Source organism: Poecilia reticulata, linkage group LG13 (assembly GCF_000633615.1).
Source record: "Poecilia reticulata strain Guanapo linkage group LG13, Guppy_female_1.0+MT, whole genome shotgun sequence".
In the NCBI taxonomy this organism is placed as follows: domain Eukaryota; kingdom Metazoa; phylum Chordata; class Actinopteri; order Cyprinodontiformes; family Poeciliidae; genus Poecilia; species Poecilia reticulata.
Window position 1 is genome coordinate 21,277,150 of NC_024343.1, and position 16,710 is coordinate 21,293,859.

At 38.5% G+C, this 16,710-nt stretch overlaps 1 protein-coding gene across 4 annotated transcripts in view; it reads right to left on the reverse strand.

Annotated features, from left to right (window-relative positions):
• LOC103474772 (galactosylgalactosylxylosylprotein 3-beta-glucuronosyltransferase 1) overlaps nt 1–16,710 on the reverse strand; it is a 109,058-nt gene that overhangs the window by 9,313 nt on the left and 83,035 nt on the right. For 2 of the 4 annotated variants that reach the window (XM_008425987.2, XM_008425986.2), the window contains 4 exons: nt 15,411–15,575; nt 11,027–11,169; nt 4,605–4,676; nt 3,996–4,501 (listed from right to left, as the gene is read on the reverse strand). In XM_008425987.2, the coding sequence (XP_008424209.1) occupies nt 3,996–4,501; nt 4,605–4,676; nt 11,027–11,138 (690 nt within the window). In that variant the 5' untranslated portion in view covers nt 11,139–11,169; nt 15,411–15,575. The remainder of the gene's footprint in view (nt 1–3,995; nt 4,502–4,604; nt 4,677–11,026; nt 11,170–15,410; nt 15,576–16,710) is intronic. The other 2 variants (XM_008425988.2, XM_008425989.2) reach the window with 2 other exon arrangements.

Genomic DNA, 16,710 nt, shown 5'->3' on the forward strand with positions numbered 1-16,710 from the left:
GTTACATTCTTGTTGCTGAGAGGAGACAAATAAAAACTCTAGCCCAAAAACTACATTAATTGACTCTCCAAAAGTTTAAAATTATAAGCCTTTCTTTGATTCAAGACCCTTTTATATGTTGGATCAACAATTTTCTACAAAAACACAACTGTTTTTTAACTTTTGTTTAATATACACGGCTCAAAAACATAAAGGGAACACTTAAACACTTAAGTGAACACTTAAGTGTTCCCTTTATTTTTTTGAGCAGTATATTTTTGAGTAAAAAAAATATAGAAGATTTAATTTTTTATTTAAAGAAATATACGATTTTTGTGGCCTTTGCGCTGAATGACTTTGACCATCTTGGCAAAAGGTTTGGACACTTCTGCTCCTGGATATTGACACTGACGGCAGATTTTGTAATGCTAGCTTTGCTCCCCCATTAATGGTTATTCGGAATGTAAGCTCTATAATCATTTTGTCTTTAATTTAAAATTAAAAGAGTGCTTTGTTTTGAAGTGACTCGTTGTCATTGCTGTGCTTATTTCTTCTTTTACATTGCTATTCATACATTTATATAGCCTTGGTTTTTCTAAAAATGGAGATAGGAAGTTTTCTCAAAATTGACAGGACTCCAACTATCAATCATTCTACGGGGCTTGTCAGCAACCGACCAATCGGCGGTCGCAATTTGTATCGTACGCGCACCTATCTGGAGGAAGTGAACCTCCCACAACGTTCGTGGTTGCTAATGCTAACACACTGCGGTCATAAAGATTTTGAGGAAAATAATAGGAAATTATGGTTCAGCTATATATCAGTAGGGAAGATGCAAACCTGACAGCTGTTACCCAGAATGTTTAGAGGGCAGAATTGAACTTTACATTACATTTCCAAAACCCAAACAGAGTCTGGAATAATGCAAGAGATGAACCAAGGCCTGAAGCCGACCTCATGTCCACTTGAATGAAACTGTGATTAACACGAGAAGGTAACTGATAGTAAATATCCCTTTCCATTGTCATAAGGACACTTACTGACAGTCAAATCAAAGGTTAATAAGTGAAGGTAGTTATGCTTGATTGTATATGCGTAAATTCCAATGGTAGCACTATTGCAGCTTGAAAACGTGCTGCAGTAGCTGTGGCATTTACATTTAAGAACCTTTCTATGCTACCGTTTATTTTTAAGTATTTTCCTGAAGGCAGAGTTTCACAAGCTTGTATTTAAATCATTACTCACCGGCTTTTGCTTTGTACGTGCAAAATAGTCTGACAGCTTTCACGCTCACATCCAATGAGACTTTGTGCCCCACATTCTTCCTCTGGCTGCGAAAGACTTGGGCTTTAACGTTGTTTCACATAAATAACCTTGTAGACCTGATGCACGACTCGTTGGAGATTTTTTTTTGTTTTTTTTTTTTGCCTGTTGTCTTTGCCTCAGTGTTGGCTCAGAGTTTCCCTACTTCCGTCATTATTACATCGTTTGTCGGAGATTCGCTCTACTTCCGCAGGGGGACGGTGTCGGCATCAGTTACATTTTTATTCATCCTTTATTCATGAATGTTGGATATTTTTAAAGATTGCTTACTAAGTGAAATGGTGACAAGGGACAATAACACTACAGCACACTAAATAGTGAATTAAAAATAAGGTTTTGGAAGAGAACTTGCATCATTATTCTTTTATTAAGTATTCACAAGATTTCATTAAGGACTGACTTAAAAAGTATATTTGCATTCAAGAATATATTTATCATTGTCTATGTTGCTGCAATTGATGGATTTAAATATCTTAATGTGCATTCATGAAAGCAGCATAAAAATGTTCTCAATTGCTTCAAAATCTTAGCAGTGTTACTTTAGTTATTGTTCTCACGGTCTTTACAAATCAAACTGTTCTTGTCTTGAAATTTATTGAAGTTTAAATAAATTCAAATTAAATTCAAATCCTAGTTTACATAAACATGCAAACATGAGTAAACCTCCCATTTAAACATTCGTCAGCTAATTTAAATGTTGGTAAATGAGAAACGTTTCATTCATAAATGCTTATTTTTGTCTTTCTTGCACGTAATTTGAAATTTAGAAGATGGGCAATATCTGGTTTGCACACAATTAGCACACTTTGAATTAGCACTGCAGCCTCTGGTTGTTACTGTCTTGTTGACTATGAGTAAGTGCTGGGGCTTGTTTGTGGAAGATAATTTTCCCTTGGGGACAATAATGTCTGAAGTGTAAGACTCAAAGGATCAGCAATATGAGGACCCTGTTGAGAGTGCTTTTCATATAAAACTCCTATTAAGTTAGTTTTTTATGTGTGTAGGATTTGTCTACCTTCAGAACTCTAATGGAACACTGACTAGCAGCATTTTAGTTAACAGAGAGGCAGTTTACTAAGACTATGAAATTGTGATTTGCTTTCTCTGTTTATGATGCAATCACGATTTGCAGTGTTTCATTACTTTTTGCTCTAAGTTAACTTGCTCAGGTGTGTATAATTCTGTTTTATGCAACCTTATAATCTTTTCAAATTACCTTGCAGTATAAATACAGAGCTTTTTTCAAGTCTTAAGTCACCTGCATTATGTGACTGATCCACATCTACTCTGCTAATGCCTGTCAGGATTTCAGTACGCTGTACTGAAATCTATTCAGCTGTCGCCTTTTATTTTTCCCTTTTTCTATTTTCACACTCCCGTAGCTGTGTCTTTGCCCCCCAGGGTTTTAACTTTGGCCTCTGAATAAGCTTGTTGGAGGTGATGGAGGATCTCAGAGGAAGGCAGAGCACTTTGGCTGATTTCCAGAGAAAGGTAATGACAGTCACCATCAATACCGGCCACTCCATTTGCCACAGACAACGTCTGCAAAACTAACAAGACTTGAGGTTAATACTTGCAGGACCTACACTGTTTCTGCTCAGGTAATTCGACCGATGTCGAAACGGATGGCTTGAGATGTTCTGATTACATGTGCTAGCATCACTCGGGCAGCTTCAGATCCCTGACTGGGCTTGTTGTGAGCTAAGGAATTGTCTGACAGAAAGGAGAAAGGGTAGCTGAGCAACATGTTATAAATATACTGGACAGGAAAGTGATGATGTAAAATGTTTAGGACAAGAAGTGTGAACCGTATGAAATAAATGCTTTGTGCAATGCCCCAATTTTGAAGCAACATATACAATTAAAAACTGTATATTTCCGACACAGATAATTAAAATGGAAGTTGAGAAGTAGGGCTGCTTGTGTCAACCTGTGCAAAACGGGCAACTCGGCTTAAAAAGATTGGATTATTGTTTGAAATTAAAAAAGCATATAAATTTGGAGCTAATGCTAGGATGGGGCCAAAACATAACAATGTCATGTGTATGTATGTGTGTAAAAGCAAAATTACATCAAAGCAGCTTTACTTTACAAATCGTGCAATGAATTTTTGCATGTTTTCACACATGCAGGTTGTGAAATCATGTTATTCCCTTTAGACAGCATAGCAAATCTAGTTTGTGATCTTGCACATAAAACTGAGTTTTCTAAACCACAAAACAAATTAATAAAAAAACAAATGTTGGAAATATTTTTAGCGACTGCATTTTCTGACTTTAACCCGGTTAATCTGCAGCGAAACACACAGTGCAGAAGCTTCCCACACACTGAAAGTCATGAGTTGGCAAAAGTACCAAAAGTACATTTTTAATATTTCTGCATACACTATGGGGAATTTTAAAAACTGAACAGATTTCACTTGGATCATATGTCATCTGAACTTGAGATCAGTTGCCTGTGGCAACTGAAAATGAAGCAAGCTGCAAGGTAGTGCTGAAATTGCGTCATGGTTCTTTTGTTAGAGCAAACTGTAAACAGAAAAGTTATAAAAAAAAAAACATTCATAACCGTGCTCAAAAAAATGCAACTACATTAACCAAAATTTGAAGTGCAGCATTTCATATTTTATAAATATTTGTGTAAAACACCAGAATATACACCGATAGATCAACAGGATTGACAACGGCATTTACCTCCTCAAATAGCTCCAGGCTGTACGAGTTGTCATCGTCTGCAAAGTAGACGATGCCCGGCTGGCTGTTGTTGTTTTTGAAGGTCTCCCTAAGCCAACGCAGGGCCAGGTTCCGCTGCATGGTTCCTCTGGGAATCCTGGGGTCACGAGTGTCACCTCGTACCTTAAAGTTCTTGGGAGTCTCCACGTTGAGGTGGGTGTAGTTTAGCCCCGTCTCTCGGAGGAGACTTGTGACAAGAGGAGTTCTCCTCTGCGAGTCTTCTATCAGAATCCAGTGCAAGTTGGGGACATGGAGGAAGGTGTTTGCGATGCGTGTCAGCTCTGCCTTCTGCACCGGCCGGCTGTATGTTGGAGTGATGATGTGAATCGTGGGCAGCACATCTGACCAGGGTGGAGGCCGCGTGTACACGTACTCTGTCCTCACCACTTCCACAATGTCCTTATCTGAGGCACAGTATTCTTTGGAGTCCTGCCCACCAGCCTCCCTCCTGCCCTCGCCTCCTTCATCTGCAGATATGGGCATAAGAAGGCAGGTAAGGCATTAGTGCAATCCTGAGCTGCTCTGAATATTTGCCTCAGGTGACTTAAACCCAATGGGGGTAAAGTGTACCTGAGAGTCGGTGGTGGTGGACCGCAAGCCTCTCTGGAATGATAAAGATCTCTTTTACTAGGTGGTGACAGGCTGCAAGAAGTGAAAGCAGGCACCGTGAGAGGACAAAACAGCTGGTGGAGAGGGAGACAGCGCGAAACGACGGAGGGGAAACATGAGCTCAGCTATTCCCAAAGCTTTGCTTATGGACTTTTATTCAAATGTAATCATAAGAACAAGTCTATGTGGACTGATTTTTTTATTTTTTGGGGGTCCAGACTCCACCACAGACTCCCTCGCCATTCTTTTGCCTTTTACTGCATCGTTTAAGTGTAGCCCTGCTATAATTTACCGCAACTCAGAAAATCTTTGACCAATTTCTGAACAGATAGGGCATATATAGGATTTTTCTGACAGCTATAGTTGACTTGAGCTGTTCTTTTCTATAGCCTATGTAGTAACTTGTCCAGCAGAGTGCTCTTAATTTACTTTTGTTAATATATTTAGTTTGAATGGTACTGTGAGAAAACATGCTCCATATGTGATGCAACTGAAATTGTTTGTTGGGTTTTATTTTGCCTCTCAGTGATTGGATGCTTAAATGAATGATGCATGACTTTAAATTCTGATTGGCTGAGGGGAGGGAGCGGCAGTATGAGTATGGGATGAGAGAAACAAGGAGAGACAGAAAGGCGAAACTGGAGTGAGCAAAAACAAAAAAACTAAAATTGCTGAAAGTTTTAGATCTGAGTTTGTGAATTAGGTCACAATTGCACATGCTTCAATGTGGAACAGCCAAACATCAAGTAGCTGTGGCATGCTAAAAGCATTATAGTGAGATGTATGTGCAGCTACACTAGGCCGAAGTGGGAGTGAGACACCGCCGAACCAGATGGCGCTTCAGGCTTCCGAAATGTCTGTTAGCACCTCTGGCAACATGGAATAAGTGACTTTCATGCTTTTGTGAACCTACCGGAAGATACTTGGTGGCAGTGTCATGTACAGGCATGTTGGGGAGGGGGGCAGGTGCTCGAGTGGAAAAAAGGGCACCTTGTGTGGCACATGGAACCACCAGCTGCCTTAGTAATGTGAGATTATTTTCTTCTAGGCACAGCTTGTGCCTCATCTTTGCATATCTATTTCAAATCAATAGCCATGTATTGTCTTGGGCTACACCTAATAGACTGTAAGAAAAAAAAAAATACAGAAGGGCACTGTTTTGTCCAGAGGAAAAAGGGCAGGTACTCCAGCGCCTCCTAGTGTCTATCTGTGCACGTCCTCTGCTCAGTGGCAGAAACAAGATAGCTTTCAGGTGACCGGAAAGTCTGAAAGCACCTCTGGCAGTGAGGGAGACAGAAACGTGCCATCAAGACCATCTGTGCTGAGCTTCACTAGATCCATACTGCATAATGTCAGGAGCTGACACATGCGGACACAGAAAATATTCCAAGGTTGAGTGAGTACTCTCATCTTGTTTGTGACTCATTGGATTTAATGGGTCTCATTGAGTTTGGCCCCACCGCTTCCGAGTGTCGACGACCAGGCCGGCAACGAGGTTTCATTTGCATATCCTAATTTTTGGGGACTGGTAAACAACCCTGATTTCCATTTGGCTGTTTTCATTTAATGTCACCAGCTGGCGTAGTTTTAAAAATGGTTCCACAAGTTGACAAGTGCAGGGTTTCAGGGGAAACCCTGCACTTGACCAACATCATGTTTTTATGTAATAAAAAAAATGTAAAAGTTAACAAAACATTTTATGACAATGTAATTGGAAGACATTGTTGACAATACTTAAACACACAACTACAGACTCTTAAACATTCACAGAAATATATTTTGTAGCCATTTTATGCTCTTCAGTTGAATCCTAATTAATCAGAAATTGGCTTCGTCTTAAAGCAAGCTGTGTAATGCTGGTCACAGTCGGAGCTGACGTAAGGCAGAGTGAAGTGGCAAGTAAAACCCATGCGGCCAGCGACCACGCTTATAATGCAGGGGACCACCCTGAATTGCACTGTAAAAATTGATTGTTAAATTTAAAAGGGAAAATGTGCACAGAAGTGTAGAGTTTTGGTTTAATTGTTTATCACAGAATGTTTTGCAAAAATACTTTTAGGTTTAAAGCTGCAGTGTGGAATTTTTATAAGAAAGAAAATGCATATCTGTTGAAACTGTCACCATGTGACAGTTTGGTCTGAGACAAATCTGTTTAATCTTGGAAATTGAGGTTGGTGTGCATGTAAAAAATTAAGTTGAATGTCTGCTAAGTCAAGTAAAATAAAATAGTTGGACTTAGAGTGCCATCCCTCAGGGATTCCTAATTAACTAAAACAGTGATTCCCAAAGTTGAGGTCAGGACCCCAATGACACCCACACCCTTTATGAGTCATGAAGCAAAAAGTAAGGGGCTCTTACAATAATCTCTACAAATAAAATTATGACACATAGTGATGTACTGAGAGCATATTTTCAATTTTAGTAAGAAGCCTGCTGAGGCTGCCAGTCTTGTTTCATTGGGTTCATGGTGTTTTACAACTTCAACAGCAATAGACATATGCAAGTGTCTGCCAGTGTTTCTCTGTAAGTGGGAAGCTGAAAATGTTGCAACTTACTGTAGTAAATTTTTGAGATGACTGAAAAAAGTTTGTAGTAATTCTTGATGTCCAGTTAAATGGCACAGGAATAAAGCAGGACGTAGCCCAGTAGGATGTCTAGATCAGAGGCAATGGACAGCCTGAAAATGTGTTGTTAACATGCTGGTGATATTATTTTATATTACATATTACAGATCTTAGTGGCAATAATGTTTTTTATGTTGTCATTTACTGTCTTTCACGCGCTGTTCAGTGACAAAAAAAGTTTTCGGTATTGTGTTTCAACATTTTAAAATTTTGATGTTACGAAATTTCTATCTCCCAGTTATTAAGGATTAAAGTCTCAGATAAACATCCCAGAGAAAGTGAGGACAATATAGGAGCACAGTGCTGCCTCTCCCCCACATGTTGCTGCACACTTCAGATCAGCTGATTTGGTTAATTTAACATCAATAATTTTACCAAAAATATTTGTGGTCAATCATCACACAGATGGTCACAAAATTAAAACTAAAGGAGCACCATCTATGACTTCTATTAAGTAATGCCACTTTAAAACTACAGTTGGCAAGCTGTGAACGGCACATGTTAAGCAGCCATGTGCAGGCTGGCTACCGGAGCTGATAGCCTGACTGATTATCCTGCTATACTGGTTATACGTGCTTTACTCTAAGGAGCCAAACATACAGCCAAAGGAGTTGAAATTCACTATAACTTCAACAACTGTTTATTCCTGATTTTTCACTCATTCTCTGTGCCAAAATCAAAATAATAATTAAATGTTAGAGGTGATAATGACATAGTGTCATTCAGCACAGGTGTGAGTTTTTAAAGTGGTGTAGTGCATAATTAACAAACTCCCCAAACTGTTCAATTTTTGTTTATTTTATATTTTTTTGTAACAAAAAAAAAAAAAAAACCTGGGAGAAGGTTTCTATATCAATATGTCACATTCTTACTGTTTTTATTGGAAATTATTTCTGAGTTTGTTCAGAGGCGAGACGATGATTATATCGAAGGATGCTGAGTTTGGAGCCCCTGGGCAGGAGGCTGAGTGAAATACCAAAATGGACATTTATGGATGTGGTGAAAGAGGACATGAAGTTAGTTGTTGTGAGAGAATAGGATGCAGAGGGTAAGACAAATGATTTGATGTGGCAACCCCTGAAGGGAAAAGCAGAAGAGGAGGAAGGAGAAGATTTTATATTTATCCTCATTTATCCTACTGGCTGGTCGCACACACCATACGTCATCACTACATCACGCCCTCCACCCTCAAAGCCAGCTTGCGCCTGTACATTTTAAAGTGATGCTGACCTGTTACTATTTGTGAAGCTGTTGTTGTTTATACTCAATCATATCACTCTTTGAGAATCTCATACCAGTACATAGCTATTTTAGTGCAGATTTTCCTTTATAATTTTCCAAACTCTCAGGCTTTGTTTGATTGATGAGGAAATTAGATGCTTAACAGCTGATGTACCAGGAGCGCTATTGTGCATTTTCAATAAATCTGAAAATCACAGTGTTTAGCTGTGGATGTCAATTTAATAAAAAAATAAATAAAGCAAGCTGACATTTGAAACACCAAAACAAAATGGTTTAAAGCCAATGCATACTCCCCATAAACAGCACAAGAAAACTTGTGCTCTCTCTCTCAGGGTTGTTTGTTCTTGTATCCCTTTTGATGTATCCAGGAAATAAAAAACAGATCTGCTGCAATTGCAGGGAGCTATGAAGACTTCACGGTAGGGGAGCACCGATTGCAATTTTCTGGCCGATTGCCAGTTACCGATCTTTCTTAAGCTGACTTAGCAATTCCGATTTTGGCTGATATTGATGATTTTGTTTTAAATATTGCTAAATATAGCCAGAATGGCATTGAATTACCAACAGTGGGGTGACTATTGCTAACAACAAACATTAATACATGACTTGATGTTGGGTTTGTCAGTCAAATTTTTCTCACAGCAGAGCAAAAGAGGACAGTGGTTGATTTCTAGACATTTGCAGAGGTATATTAGATCGTTTTCACATGGAAGTATTGGCCAATCAAAGATCTCCCAAATTAAGGAAATCAGGGCTGATTTATCAGATATCTGATAAATCAGCTGAAGGAGAACTCAATGTAAGAGTTCTCGTAAAATGTGAAATGTACAGGCCATAAAGTCCGTTGTTGTTTTTGTCACTTGCTTTTAAGCACCACATTTTTCTGTTTTGTAGAATATCTACAGGCCTAATAAACTGCCTCATTGACAGGCCATTGTGTTGCTGTTTACACCCCTCTTCCTTGACTCTGTTTGCTCATATTCTGCAATCTTCTGGCATTTAAAGGGTTTTTTTTTTTTTATTTAATCAGTCAGAGCCTGTCAGTTATGCCTGATCTTAAACGTTTCTTCCAGCATAATTCGTGACAAGTTGCATCTTAATTGCATCTGTGACTTGCAGGCCTAGAAAAGCTGCAGATTGTGTTTGAAAACATGCTGACAAATTTGCCTGAGAAAAAAAATTTTCATGTGGAGTGGAAGATATCATGCTGAGCATCTCTTCCGAATGGACAGTTTTTATGCCCTAATTAACACTTCTTTTGCTAATGCTGTAAATATGACTTCATATGACTCACTATTTTATTATCTGCCTGGTGACGAAAGTACGGCTTATTTTGACAGATTAATCTGTCCCTTTGGATTTAATCTTATTTTGAGTGCTAGTGTAGCTTTACCTGGATAGCTTTCAGTACAGGACAGAATATGACTATAGCATCACCAGTGTTGTTTGTTATTTCCATGCCAAAGTTAAAAAACGTCTTTGTCACTGCTCACACTCCAATATTTTTCTGCAGCACAAAGATTAGCCCAACGTGCTGATAGCCAGATGTTCAACAGAGCTGCCGGGGAGCACTCTGCCAGAATAAAAATAAAAGATCAGCACCCTTTGTCTTAAGGACTACACAATTTGAAGTCTACAGGAAAAACTACATCAGATATTATTCTAAATAAACAAAACAAAAAATAATTAATTTTTTCCATTGTATTCTCTGCAGATAAATTAACCCAACTTTTCTTAGCGTTTTAAAAATGCTATACGTTTTCCTGAAAGGCGCTTTATTTAATGTCATCCAGCACATATCTAATAAAATTATTGCTTTTTGAGTACGTTTAGAAAAACCTGCAAAAACAAACAACCTCACATAGTATGCATGTGCATTATCTTCTGTTTTGGATCATTTGAGTGAATGTGGCTTGTTTGTTAATCCCTAGACATGCCCTCTTCGACACCACGAGTGGAAAGCAAACAGCTTCATTGATTCAGGTCGCTCTAATTTGGATGTTTACTCTGCATCGCAGTTGACATTTTACACAGTTCGTTAGTGGTCTCTAAAGATGATCAGGACACTCAGTAGGTGTTAATGACTCAGGCGGGAACGCAAACACGATACCAGACGTGGACGCAGCATATTCTGTGAGACTGAACTCATGTGGGTGGCCACACTGTGGGAGGACATTGTTGTATAAGCTCATATGCAGTGGGCAGATTTGCATTAATAGAAAAACAAATGCATATGAAATGCAGCTATGCAATCAGCTCCTATAAGCTGACTGACAGTTGGACATAATCGTGTACGTTTGCACGGCTATTTTGTTCTACGCTGTTTACGTGCACAACTCTCTGTGATGAGACTTACAGTCACTAGATAAGTGGTATTGAGTTGTGCTGGAGCTTGTGATCATGGCTGATGAGTGCCTCCACATGAACAACCTTTTGTCTAAAACCTGAAGTGCAGTGTTAGGTTCAAGGATCCACTTCAATTCTGATATTGCCAGTGAAGTGTGGTGTTTGGCGTACCCTTTCGGATAGCGAGGAATGGAGCTATAGCGCTTTGGTGCCAAACGGTGATGAGTAGAGTCCAGGGTAACACGATCAACACGATGGCAAGAATATCTCTTCTCTTCGGCATCTCAATGATTGATTGTTTGGCTCCGGATTATCTGGAAAATAAATAAATAAATAAGTAAAAAAAAAAAAACAGACAGAAACATCTTTACTCTGTACATTGCAACACAAAGCTTTCAAGGTAAATCATGATGTGAAAAGATAGATGAATAATGTTCACATTCCCAGAAACGGCGTTTTATAGAAAAGTATTTCCCTCCCTAACAGAGTTTTCTTTTCTGCTTTTGCTTGTTTGTATCACTTCAATATCATCAGAGCTTTTGGGTGATGGACATCAACCAAAGTCATTCTCCATCAGTTACAGCAAGTTTATCCTGAAGAAGCTGGAGATTATCACACTTCTGTGATTCCATCTGACAGCGGAAGGAGGAACAGGTAACAAACAGTAAGTGGAATCAGCCATTACTGCAATACCAAGAAAACCAGAATCCTGTCCTTTCCCAAATACAGACAAAATACTCTTTCTAACCACAGATCAGCCGAATATTGAAACTCTAGTTGTCCATGTGGGAGCTAATGACCTGGCAAAACAACAATCGGGGATTCTGAAAACAGACTTTACCATTCTTCTGAATACTATTGGAACACTAAAATTTAAGACTTTTCTTAGTGGCCCTGTCCCAGCAGCAGGATGGGGTGACCTGAAATATTCTAGACTTCTTTCTATAAGCAAATGGCTGATAAAAGCATGTGCTACCTGCACAGTGACCTTCATTGTTAACCACTGGATCTTCTGGGAAAGTTTCCACCTTTTCAGACATGGTGGACGCCATCTTAATAAGCATGGGACGAAGCTATTCTCTGCCAAATTATTTCATTCCATCAACGGAAACAACGTGGCCACAGAAAAACTGGCTCAAGGACGCCTGATTAGAATGGGACCCACCGCATATCAGGAAGCTATTCCAAATCAAACTGGCAAAACATCAACTGGAGAAGAAGTGGCTATCTTTCCCTTTCTTCCTGCTCTGCCCCCCCCCCCGCGATGAATTGTCCTCTCCAGGAATTGAGTTTCTCACCTTCATGGATGGCATGAACCAACAAGTTCTCCTAGGCACTTCCCTTCTTAGCACACAAATAACTGATTTTAATCTCTCTAAACCACCTACTCACACAACAAACTTCACCTCATCCAAACCACCTGCCACTGACCCCTGTGAAGAACCTCCACTTGTTTCAGAAGTCTGAGATCGGGGTCCACACTCTTAGAAATGGCTGTAAATTTACAGCGGAATTCCAGCAGTAACATACTGTTATTCCAAAATACGGTAGGATATTGTAAATTTGATGTCTTCTTCTGTTGTCACAATCAAGACTGACGACTGGCAATAAACTACCGCAAAATAATTGTACAATACAGTTTTTTGTTAGAGGGGCGGTTCTTTCGAAAGAACGGTAAACTACTGGCAGCTATAGATGCCAGAAGTTTACCATTCTTTCACAGTATCTATACTGTACTTGCATTGACGGTAACCTACTGTCGGGATTAATTACGGTACGGCTACTGTGCATTTACAGTAAACTTCTGGCGTCTGTAGCTGCTAGTATTTGACTGTAAATTTACAGGATTATTTCTTAAGAGTGCAGACAGTAGCCTTACTCCCATCTTCTTCCAGAATGCACCTGACCACCCCCACCCAACCCTATAGGACACTAATCACTAATTACAAATAACAGAAATATAGAATACAGTAGACTTAAATTGAACCTGAAATTCATCCCCCATCTAAAGAAATCTCCATCTCATGAACTATCTGCCACCAAGCCACTTAAACTGGCTCTATTGAATGTAGGATCACTATCTGCAAAAAGTTTTATAATTTATAAAATTACAATTTATAAATTAATGAAATTATAATTAACTTAATTATAATAAAAAATATATACAAAGTCATAAATTTTTTTGAATTAATGACTGAGCATAATATTGATGTTATGTTCCTGACAGAAACTTGGCTGATTGACAATAATGATTCACCTGCACCAATTTAATCCGTGCCTCCTGATGTCGACTTTTTAAAATGAGAATAGAGAACACAAACAAGGAGGTGGCAAAGCATCTTTTTATAGGAAATACCTGATCTCCAAGCACATTATTTTGAATATCTTGGATTTGAAGCAAAAACCCATAAGCGAACTCTGATGCTTATGAGGGGCAAAAAAGCTGTGTGATGCACTTGATAATTTGGGTCTGACCCAGCATGTTAAACAAGCACACACACAATTGAGGACACATACTGGACCTGTTTATCAGTAAGAGTGAATATTTATAATGTCTCTGTCACTGATGTCGCCCTGTCTGATCATGTCGCTGTTATCTTTGAAAGTACAATCACCAGCAAAACAGCTACTGTCTCAAAACAGTGCAGCATTTGACACTGTTGATCATGACATATTATTGAAATGACTGGAGAGTTGAGTAGGACTCTCTGGTTCAGTTCTCAACTTGTTCAAACTGAGGAACAGACATTTAGCTGAGCTATGGATGGCAAGTTAAAGAATGGTCTTTTTGCCCTCTAGCTTTGTGCGCAGGTACACAATTTCTGGATGTAAACAACATGCAACATGTCTATAGCTAGACAGAGAGGGGCCAAGAGCAAAGCTTTCCTCTCCTGTCTAACGTGAATGTTATTTTGAGATCCTTTAACCTGAAGATCAAGCAGTTACATACAAGCTGACAAAAGTAGAATGGAAATGGAGGTAGGAGGAAGTGTGCCACTATTATCAATCTGTTGTGTAAAAGTGTAGTAGTATAAAAAGCAAACATTTTATAGTGGCTTAAGAGACTGCTATGACCTTCATTTTTAAACTATACCTTGCTTTTCTGTTGGCTACTCTAACTGGAAACACTCTTCCATTCTCAGTCTGTTTCATGCAGAAAGATTCCAATCCACATAACCTTTGGCTTCTTTACATAACTGTTTAAAGATTCATATAAACCACTATGATATTTACTGTAAATCTGGAACATGGTGGAAATAACACATGGTTTTGGGGACACCTTTGTCTCCTCCAGGAAGAATATGAGGAAGTGGAGAGAGAGAAGCCTCACATGTTCTCTCCCTGTTCTCCAAAGCTCACTATCACTGAGTTTAAGACAACAGACCTCCGCCACTCCTCGCAGGATTTGGTTTTCTCAGATGCTTAAATAAGCTCCAGTTATACCGACGTCATAACTGGAAAATTAAGTGATCTGCTCAATGAAATAAAGAAAAAAAGTAAACATAACGCAGACACAGATGTTTGCTGTATTCATTTAAGTTTTGCTCATGAGGAAACGAGTTATCATATGTCCCTCATTGATTCTGCTCCTGCTGCTGAGGAAGGTAGCAGACTGCCAAGATTTCACAGAATTGTAAAATCATTATATTCATTCTATTTGTTTGCAAATAAACACATTACTAGCTTCTAAACCTTAGGAGGTGGCTCTGACTCTTCAACAATGCATTTTGAAGGTTTGTCAGCTTCAGAGGCAAAGAGATAAATCCAGAATAAACTTATTTATTTTAAATTACACAAAATAATTTTGTGGAAGATCTGAAAGCACAATGACTAAGGCAGAAATATTTTCAACATATTTTTGTAAGTTTTGAAACAATTCATTAAACCTTGAACCAAAGGAATTTGGAAGAAGTTTCTACATCTGCTCTGATAATAGAATTATTAATACTGGAGTTCAAAACATCGAAAAATGTTCAAAGACAAACATTAAGTCTGGTAAGGTTTCAATGCCACTGGTTGTTTTGAGAACACTAACTAACTAACTAAATATCTTTTCAAATCGTAGCTTCATTTTCCACATTTTTATTCAAGATTTTACGCTTTAACCTTTTCATACAGCGTTGTGCCATCCTTTGGTTACTTCTTTTATTGACGTTTTCTTAACATGCAGTGAATTTTTTAAACTGATTAGTCAAAAACATAGAAGTCAATTTCTAAGCATTATTGCAATTACCTGCTTGTTCTGTAAATGGACTATAATGTAATGAGGACACTGCTTAGGCCTTGGTGTCCCCACTTTTTATGTTGCGTTACTTAATCTTATGTACAGATTTATGTGGAGATTACGAGATTCTTCAAAAAAAAAAATCAACATCCTGTTACTAATGGGCACTGCACAAAGCTCAGTCAGGTCTAAGTCCAGAATGTGGAACCATTAGTGTTTTAGCCTTTCTGCAAATTTGTGGCTTAAATTTGTATTTCATTTACTCATATTTTATGAAAAAGGGGTATGAATTCTTTTCCAAGACACTGTGTGTGTATTTAAATGACTTACCCACAGTCAAAACTGGTTCATTGCGGTGCTGTTGATGCGTGACTGAGAAGGCAAAACTCCATGCTCGATGGGCTACCTAACGGTGACTGTCTCCATGATACTTCACCATTACCCGTTTCTCTCCCTCTGGCTGCTTGCACATGCAGGCCACCAAAAGCCCCGATCCTGAAAAATAAAACCATTTAGTTAGAACAACCCAAATAATAACGCCAAAATAGCAAAAAACATCCAAAGAACAAAAATACTTTTGTTACGGAAAGTCCAACAGGACTTGTCATTCGACTAGATAGATATGTAAAGGAACACTGAGGTTTATCCAAAAATAAAACACACATACAACTATTAATTTAACATCAGGAAGCCAAAACTGAATGTATCCCAAGCTACTTTTTTTCCAAAATACCACAGTTCTGTGTGTCTGAAATTAATAATACATCACTTACTGATATGTAATTTACTTAATTCATTCCAATCTAAATTGCACAAAGACTCAGTTTTTTCATTGTTTGAATTCACAAAAAGGGAAATGCAAAAAGGAGGTCAGTCAAAACTCCTCTGCCTGCCAGCAGTCTGTTGGGGGATGAAGCAAAAATAAGACATCATGTCTTATTCAAATCCATCAGACACAATGCTGCTTCGGTGGAGGTTTCCGGTGACTTGTGGATACTGCATCAACACCCGAGGACTTTAGTATTTTCTATGTAATGGAAACTTATATAAAATACAAATGCTTGTTGTGCTGAACAAGAGTAGTCCTGAACATATCACTGATGCACATTGAAGTATAACATGAATCAGAAATGCATTGGTGCATGGTTGTGCTTGACTTGCCAAAATTTCAACCAAACACTGGCTTTATGGAGTAGGATCAAATTTGCTTTGTTCAAAATAGAGTAGCAAGTAAAAACTCAACTAAACGGCAGAACAGAAAACCTTAGCTAAGGGTGCCAGACAAAATGATCGCTGCAAATAAACTGATTTCAGTGAAACGCTTTCTTTCTGAAATTTTTTTTAAATGTATCTTTTTTTAAACATCTGCCTGTTAAAGGACTTTATGAATAAACTGGTAACGTAATTCAATTCTGTGTGTCTTCTCCTTTGACTGAGCTGTTCATTTTTTAAAAATAGTTTATGCACAAACATTTTTGAAGGATTTTTTTATACATAGCTCTTGCTCTGCTTAATTTTAGACTTATTGTTGTCACTAGAATGAGATTTGTTCTCAGTATTTCTGCCTCTCCCTCTGATCCTTTTGAATAGTTGGTGTATTGAACCAGTTCGGTTACGACATTGTTGGTTC